A 9,404-nucleotide genomic window follows, 5' to 3' on the forward strand; every position below is an offset into this window, starting at 1 on the left:
AAGTACGACAAGAAGACTTAGGTACGACCATAATGAAACTGTGGTTCATTTGCTTCAGGTGTCTGGAGTGAAAGAAAGCTTGATATATACATCATCCTACTACCAACACCCTCCAACTTTTGTTGGTAAAATCCCAGAGGTATCCATCGGGTCCCGGATGAAGTCCAAGCCTGCATCTGAAAAAGGATTCCTTTAATTTAATCTCAGTAGGTATCTGGAGAAGAGCAGCCATCTCCTCATCACTGATACAAGAGTCAAACCCTGCAACAAACTTTGAGGATTTTCTGGATTAGTAGTTTCACTGATTTTGGATAAATGGTCTTGAAGCTCCTTAGGTAGCTGTATCACTAAACCAAGTTCCTAAACTAGTTTGTATGGAAACTATTTGAGTCATTTTTTACTAAATTTAACCTCATTTGATATAAAACTCTTGTTGGGCCTCATTCGAAAGCGACCTATATGTTCTGCTGATTTCATTTCTCTTGAGTTTATCTCTAGTTACAAAGTTTTATTTATATAAGCAAACGGCGGCCACTTAATGGCCTTAATTACACGTTTAATAGAAATGAAATTCTAGCTATTTAATTACTAGATTGAAGTCACGTTTAATCCAATGGGACTCCTGACTTTGTATGCACCATTCTTCCAAATTATGGAACCAAACACAAAACTTCCGTTACTAGTCCTGTATGCTGTAAATTCAACTTCATAAGACAATTTTTCTCCAGTTTCTTTAAACATGAGCTCATTTGGTTTCACAAAAACTTCCACACCTGCCGGATTCTCAACGGAGGCTGTAAAAACTGCTGAGCCATGACCCCAATATGTTGCCGTTCGTAACACTGTTACAGTCCCGTTCATATTGGTTACACCAATTGAAGGATAGTTGAGATTGTAAGTAGGAATTGGCGGATTCTTGCACGTGATTGGTTCTGTAGTGAGATTCCGGAATTGTGCAGCGGTGGCACCATAAGTACAGATGAAGTCGATTATGTCGTCGGGGCCGAAGTCATAAATAAGGCCAGGATCTAGTGCTGCTAGAGGATTTACGTGTCCAGATCCGTAGTCGAATGGTGTCGTTGGAGAACCATTTGGATCTTTTGATATCAATTTCCATGTATTATCCATCACAGTAGCTGTACAACAAATGTAAAATGTGGTTAATAAGTATGCTAGGGGTGTACAAAATGTGGTTAATAAGTATGTAATAAGTATGCGGCCTGCTGTGTATCTTTCGGGTCCGAAGGAGCCCATGGGCGCCTGACAGTCTTTCATGGACTTATCCGGTCTGCCCGATAATTATAAGTGGGCGGACCCGGGTATTTGTTCAAAAATTGGAGCCCGACCTGTTTGCTTGCCAGGTAGCCTGTTTATTTACCCGGCCTGACCGTCCGATAACATGAAATAAAGTTTTCTAGCAGTGTGATGGATTTCACTAGGAATTAAATTTCAAGTTTGGACAAATTATTGAGGTTGAAGAAAATTTTGGGTTACATTTCACAGTAATGAATATGAATTGCTCGAACTAAGATTTGAACGTGTTAGAGATGTATCATAATTCATCAAGCTAATAAAAAAAATACAGTATATTCTTTTTTAGTTTTTGGATTATCTCCTGTGTCCGAGGTCTACCTGGCCTGTATTGTTTCATGGGTAGGGACGGGTCATGGGCACTAAATATTTCCTACTGCCCAGCCTGGTCTGGCTTGTTAAACTTGATGGGTAGTAAGGACTACAGCCTGTGCAACAATCGGGCTTGGGATGGCCTGCCCGGCCCGATGTACATCCCTATGATAATCGGCATTACGTTGAGATAGCTAACCTTGAATGTAGTTACCTGTGGTCATTATTGCTGATTTTATAGCAGAAGGACTCCAAGCAGGGCGGCGACTTTTAATGAAAGCCGCAACTCCGGAAATGTGTGGACAGGACATGGAGGTGCCGGAAATAATGTAATAGTTAACCGATCCCTCTGCATCAACTGCTAATGGAGACCACGCAGCTAAAATATTAACACCAGGCGCCGTGATATCAGGCTGCAAAAGAGAACAACAAGTATGCATGTGAACCGGAATATGTCTCGATTTGGAGCAATTTTGCTTATTAATTTAACTTACTTTGATAATCTCTGGAGTGAGAATATTAGGTCCCATTGATGAAAAGGATGCCATTACTGGAGCCGGTCTAGTGTTGAGAACTGTCATCGTTGGGTAGAACTTCGCAGTTGGATTCCTGCTAAAATGAATTTAAATTAATGATCTACTTGAAACATGAAAATTTTACAAAACCTTTAGTGTATGAACTTACTTTGTTGTGTTTAGGTATTCAAATAGAACTTCTGCTTCTGTTTCACCTATAAGAATAGTCGGGGTGAAGAATTGAAAGCCGACATCATTTGCAAATATTGGATCGATGAGAATCATTCCTGCACCACCACCTTGTCTTATGACAATACTTTTACGAATTCTCGCGTCGGTGAAATCCCCCGCCGTGCATACAACTATTTTCCCCTTGATCAAATTAGGATCAAGGGTGTTGATCATGCATAAGCTTAAAACAAATCATAAATAGTTAAAACCACTTCAGGGAAGAGAAGATAAATTTATTTATTAAGATAGCACTAGCAATTTTGGTGTATGTCATTGTCAACCAACCTTGCGTTTCTTGCAGGAACTCCTTTTGCAGCTGCAGCAGATGCCGTTATAATTCCGTAAGATTTAGTCTCCATTTTCAATGAGTTGATTGACGAACCCTGAACGAAAGATAATATAAGCATATTGAAAGGGCTTGAATAAACAGTTCAGTGCAAATGGTTTTGTGTTTTACCTTCAAAACTTTTGAATTTCCTAGAAGAACATTTGAGTTAAGTTCGCGATCGGTTGAGCTAGCAGCGACAGTGAGAATCCAGGGAGGAACGTTACATGCAGTACCAGGAGTTCCAGAATTTCCTGCTGAAGCAGAAACAAGAATTCCTTTCTTGAATGCATGGAAAGATCCAATGGAGATCACATCTGAGAAGTAACTGGTTGGAGGAGGTCCTAAAGAAAGAGATATGACATCGACGCCATCCTCAATGGCATCATCAAGAGCGCTAAGTACGTCTGCACCATTACAAAAGCTGAACCAACATGGTTTGTATATGGCTAGTCTAGCATTCGGTGAACCACCTCTCGCAGTTCCTATAGCAATCCCAAATAAGCTCGCATTATTGACCAATGAACCAGCAATTGTTGATGCAACATGAGTTCCATGGCCCTCGGTATCACGTACTGATCGGATGAAAGTTCTATTCCGAGATTCAAGAGGTCCGAATTCTGCTTCAAATCCTTCATAATAGTACCGAGCACCGATTATTTTCCTACAAAATTCGATTCCATCAAGCATGTTAACATGTACAATAAGAATCATTTTTTCAAAGTTCGGACGACCAGAAAAATGTTCACCTGTTGCAGTTCTGAACTGTAAACTGATCTCCAATAATACATTCTCCTTTAAATCTCTTAGGAATAGGCCCTAAGCCTTCATCATTGAAGCTCTCTGACTCGGGCCAAACTCCTACAAGTACAGAAAGCCATGCTTTAAACCTCTCTATAATCAAGTACCACTTGTGTAATATCCTCGCTTAATGCATAAGCGACCAGAAAAAAAAATGAAAAAAAATAATGGCTCATATTTTCACCCCTTGGGCGCTTTATTAGCGCAGGCACCCCTGGACGACTTGGGCGCCTAGCTCGCCTTTCACAACATAGCTTGGGTACCATTAGGTATGTGATCTACAAATTCTTACCGGTATCAAGTACGCCAACTATCACATCGGATTGTGGCTCGTCTGGCATCGACTGATTGAGTTCTTGAATAGCATTGATTCCGAGGAATTCCCATGAATGAGTAGTATGGAGAGGGACCGCTGTACTTTCAAAAACTGAAATAACCGATTCTGTCTCTGTTTCAAAGATATAAGAAATAAGAGATCAGGCAATAAAGTACTGAGATCTGGCTATTAATTTTATACATAAGGAGTCAACAATCGAGCTAACCGGAAAGTTTTTGCGCTTGTTCTGGTGTCAGTATTGCTGAGAAGCCTCTAAAGCTCTTACTGTAATGGTGAATTGCTGCATCTTCCGCTTGAGGAATGCTAGACAACCAATTGGATTAAACTTGTCAGACACATATTTTGCATGTATTTTTTGATCTTCAGTAAACTTGAGAAAATTCGGACTCGGATTGGATTCATAACTGATTGTAAAGTATAGTACCTTCCAGTAATTGATGCAAGCATCTCATGGTTTGATGAGATTACAGAGTCGGAATCAGAAAAAGAGTGTTCTCCCATATATACTATGTAATGCTACAAAATTTATAATACCAATAACTCTCCGTTAGAACATACGAATTCAGTGTTATGTTAACATAAATTCAGTGATCAACAAATTTACCTTGGTGGTAGTGGAGCTGGCTTCATTCAGTAAAGCAAATATCAACAAGAAAACTGCAAGATCTGCAGTAGGTTTAGTTAACTGATTCATAATTTTCATTTCCAATGATCAACGTACTCGTTAGCCTAAAATTAGCTCAAAAATGGCGAGTACTATGATGCTATTAAAACAAAAGCAATCCTGGCTTGATGATTTTAATCACTTTTCAACTGTTTTAACTCATTGCTAAAGTGTGTTCACAACATCAAATAGGTGAGCCAGTTTCGTAAGCAAATCTCAAACGGTTCATAAACGAAATCAACGGCCGTGCTTTTTCTGGTACAGTACCCTTCCTTTTTGTAAAGGATCACATATCTATGGAAATCTTACTTGGACAGCAATCAAAACAATGACAGGCGGAACAAAGGGGGCCAAATGTGGCCAACATTCATAGCCATCTTTCTGGACTATTTTTCACATAATGATATTTTTGAACTACATTGCACAGATGTAAGCATATGCGTAGCCCTAGACGATATTTATTCTTATCCTAAACAGAACAAATTAATTGACATTTATGCTTTCACATTGATAATCACATTTCAAGTACATTTGAATAATATAGTAGTCGAAGTAAAACGTACTACGTAACTAAACTGAAGTCACATTGAGTCCGATGGGACTTCTAACGTGGTATTTGCCGTCCCTCCAAGTAATGGATCCGAACACGAAATTTCCGTTGCTATTCATGTGCGGCGTGAAGCGAACTCTAAATGTCATTTTTTTCACCAGCTTCTTTGAACTTGAGTTTATGTGGTGTCATTCTGACTTTCACGCCGGACGGGCTCTCCACAAAGGGCTTAAAAACTGTCGGGCCATTACCATAATACGTAACAGTTCGAAGAACTGATACACTTCTATTCAAATTGGATACACCAATTGATGGATAATTTAGATCATAAGAAGGAATTGGGTTGCATTTGAATGGTGCTCCAGTGAAGTTTTGGATATCTGCATGAGTGGCACCAGTACCACATAGGAAATTAAGTATCTCATCGGCACCATAGTCATAGATCAGTCCAGGGTCTAGCGCAGCAACAGGATTGACGTGCCCGGATCCGAAGTCAAACGGCGTTGTTGGGGAACCAAATAGATCTCTTAATATGGGTTTTAAAGTCCTATCCATTACAGTAGCTGTATCAAGAAAGTAGAAAGAATTTGACCCCCAATTATAAGATGAAAAAACATTTCCAGATGCAAACCTAGGACATGTTTGGTTTTTTGCTGACTCGGAATCTAGATCTGACTCGGCCCGAGTCGGATGTCACACAGTTTGTTTATCTTTTGAGTTGGATCTGGCTGGCGACCTGAGTCAGCTCGGATCCGCCTGAGTCGGGTAGGAAAGTAATCCTGACTCATGGAACAAACCACTAACTCATATTTTTTAGTCAGACTCAAAAAACAAAAATATTGAATCAGATCCAAATGACTCAGGTGATTACAATGAAATCCAGACGAGTTAGGTGAGTTAGGAAAAAACAAACAAATTGCTAGATTTATTAAACAGAAATAAAAACATTGCTCAGGGAGGAAATTTACCGGTTGTCATAATTGCGGATTTTATAGCCCAAGGACTCCAAGAAGAGCATAAGGGTCCAATACATCAAAATAGGAAGTCCAAGTCCACTAAACAAGCCCATTACACAAGGCCCGGTCCACTAGGATCAATTAGCGGTCTTTAACAGTAAAAGGGTCAATTAACGGTCAACGTCTAAGGTCAGGTCAAAAGTCAAAGTCTAGTCTGGTCAAAGGTTAAAGTCCAACTCGGTCACACTGAGTCATCTATAGTCTGGACAGGTATAGTCAACTGAGTTAAGGTCTGATCTGACTCAGTCAGATGGTCTGAGTCAGGTAAATAAACTAGTCAGACATCTGACTAACAAATCAACACACAGCCTAAACTATTACAGTTTCAATTCCTATAACATATACTACTTATTTATCATTTAAACTTCAATTCAAAAATAGTAAACAAACTTCAAGTTCTATTTATAAACAAAGACTACGCCTACCTGTAATCGTAGTTATTCCAAGCTTTCACACCAACTACTATCTACAATTCCTATAATCACCATTCTTCATGAGCTGCAACTTCAGATTCATATCACCAGTAGTATCTCACTCTATTACTTCGTCACCATTTTTGAAGTCTTGTAATTCAAACTACAACCACCGGCAACTCCCAAAAGAATACCATTCCTCCTCCATTACATTTCAGTTTCTTATATCTAGTATCTACAACTTCATTACTACTGCAAACCAGCCACGAACAACTACAACTGTAACATCTAGTCTTCGCCTGAACATCCATCCACAATTACCCAATCCATCTCCTGCAATTATTCATTATAACAACACCATCACTTATAATTTCCAAACCCCCACCAATCACTCATATCCCCTGTAATTTGAACATTACTACTTGTAACTTAGTTCAGTACTATAAGAAACTGCAACACTGGTTCCATTATCATATACATCAGTTCTCTATTCTCTGCACATTCAGATTCATTCTCAACTGCAATTCGACAAGATACAAACCTAATCTACAATCTGCAATTCCATTACACTTTCACATAACCATTTCAACCCAGCTCATTGATAATTTCATAAATTCAACTACAGAACTTTCATAACTTTACTTAAGTTACAGAGAAGAACAATTACCTCAATTCATCTTCACATAAACCATGAATCTTATTCATTGTAGAGAACCATCACCTGCAACTCCAACTCAGTATCAACTGCACTTCCAACTTCACATCTTTGTATTATCAGTTCATCAAACTCAACCAACTCCACTTCAAACATCTCTGCAAAACTCTTACATTCAACTAACTATTTACCATATCCACTTCTATTTCACTTCACAACAACCCAAATTAACATCCTCCTCCTACTTCCCTTGGTCTATCATCAATTTAAACCTCAAATTGGCAGAAACCCCAATTCAAACTCTGAGAAACCCTATTTCTTTAACTCATCTCTAAAAAGACTTCAGAACTTCAATTAAACATACCCATCTTGTAAATCCATTTAAGTCATCTTAATCCTTACTTGAATCGAATTCCAAACCAATTTACAGAAACCATATGTTCAATTTAGGGAAGAACAGAAACCCCAATTCGTTGATTCTTCGATTCATCTTCAGAACATCTTCATAACACCAAATTAACAACCACCCCTTCCTTCAACATCTATCAGAAACTCATAAAAAACATCAATTTTATTTTACTCAAACCCTAACTTCAATTACAGCAACTCAATCTTTTCCTTCATCCGGTGCTTAATACACCACAACATGATCAACATATTCTACTTACCCTATTCGACTAAAACTCTCAAACCGAACTCACAACTCTCAATCCTCGGCAACAAAGGCAGGAAGGAAGAAGAAGAAGAAGAAGAAGAAGAAGAAGAAGAAAGAAGAAACGAGAGAAAAAGAAGAAAAGAAAATGAATCTCTTCTCGGCGGTTTTGAGGTTATCCATGAGATTTACTTAGGAACCCAAAGGAATTGATATGGGCAGCCACAGTCGGTCTACGTGCAAAAATACTCTTTTGCCCTTCTCATTAATCTGATAGATTCTTGTCCGCCCGGTATTCGAATGACACGCTCGAGCAATCCATTCCGCAAAACTTTTCGGGATCTATCTAGTGGCACTAGATTCGTATCTAAATCGTTGTTAGATTAATTTCTAATAATTAACGTTCGCTTAAACTAATCGAGTCATTGTCGGTTAACTTGTCTCTTGACTGGTCTAATAGCGTTGACGAGCTTGAGGGTCCTTAAAATTACCATCAAAGATAAGTTTTTTATTCTCATAATTGATGAATTATTTATTAGATGAATAACATGGGTCTCGTATGTTTACTTGAATTGATCTAATAGCATACTAACACCAAATCGGAGTTACTTTTGAGGATATTTACAAGACAGCTTTCAGAACTCACCATGGTCATTATGAGTTCACTGTCATGCCTTTTGGCATGACTAATTCCCCTGCCACCTTTCAATCCTTAATGAATGACATATTTAAACCTTATTTGAGAAAGTTCATTTTAGTTTTCTTTGATGATATCCTTATCTATGGTCCTGATTAAGAAACTCATGGAAAGCATTTACATCTCACTCTTTTTCTTTTGAGACATCACCAATTATTTGCTAAACTCTCTAAGTGATGTTTTGCTCAATCTAAACTGAAGTACTTGGGACATATGATTACTTCAAAACGAGTGGTTTTTGATCCAGCTAAAATTTCTAGGATGACTAGTTGGCCTACTCTAACAAACATCAAGGAACTCGGAGATTTTTTGGGACTCACATGCTATTACAGGAAGTTTGTCAGACATTATGGAGTTGTTAGAGCATTGCTCGGTCGAACTCACAAGTGTTCCTATATCAAGCTCGTTGTCAAATTTAGTTGATCAAAATTATTTCTTTATTTCTAGTCCACAATTAGTCAAATTCCGGATTAGGATAGATATGTAGTTGAGAATCGCACATCATTGTATCATGCCGTTTGAAGGCAAAGATCAACCGAACCTTTTGGATAACTTCTTCAACAAAAGTTAATTAAAGACTAAACCACCTAGATCCTTGAAACAAGGTAAATTTACTAAGTTAATTGTGGAAACACAACAAATTCCAAGCAACCCTAACATGAATTCAAAGCGGCCTGGATCCTTGAAATTCTATAAATTAAGAGACTCTTGCCCCAAGATTTCATAATCCTTGAAACTCTTTTATACCAGTTGCAAAGCTCGATTCATCCTCCAAAATGACTTAACATCTTCATCGGAACGGTATTCTAGGTTACGACATAAAAATAATCGATTAATGTGGTCATAAATATAGACCTAATATCAAAGTAATAAGTCCATATGAACATGGACGTCAACTGATTATGGTCAATCACAGAAACCCAAG

At 38.3% G+C, this 9,404-nt stretch overlaps 1 protein-coding gene across 1 annotated transcript; it reads right to left on the reverse strand.

Annotated features, from left to right (window-relative positions):
• Positions 1 to 443: 443 nt before the first annotated feature.
• Positions 444 to 4,782, reverse strand: LOC113322259 (subtilisin-like protease SBT5.3). Its single transcript, XM_026570318.1, has 11 exons — positions 4,437 to 4,782; positions 4,257 to 4,348; positions 4,038 to 4,135; positions 3,788 to 3,943; positions 3,444 to 3,555; positions 2,827 to 3,358; positions 2,655 to 2,752; positions 2,308 to 2,550; positions 2,118 to 2,232; positions 1,838 to 2,036; positions 444 to 1,136 (listed from the first exon to the last, which is right to left on the reverse strand). The coding sequence occupies exons 1-11, from the start codon at positions 4,533 to 4,535 to the stop codon at positions 589 to 591; spliced, it is 2,292 nt and encodes a 763-aa protein (XP_026426103.1). The 5' UTR covers positions 4,536 to 4,782; the 3' UTR covers positions 444 to 588.
• Between the last annotated feature and the right edge of the window lie 4,622 nt (positions 4,783 to 9,404).

Source organism: Papaver somniferum, chromosome 11 (assembly GCF_003573695.1).
Source record: "Papaver somniferum cultivar HN1 chromosome 11, ASM357369v1, whole genome shotgun sequence".
NCBI classification, from domain to species: domain Eukaryota; kingdom Viridiplantae; phylum Streptophyta; class Magnoliopsida; order Ranunculales; family Papaveraceae; genus Papaver; species Papaver somniferum.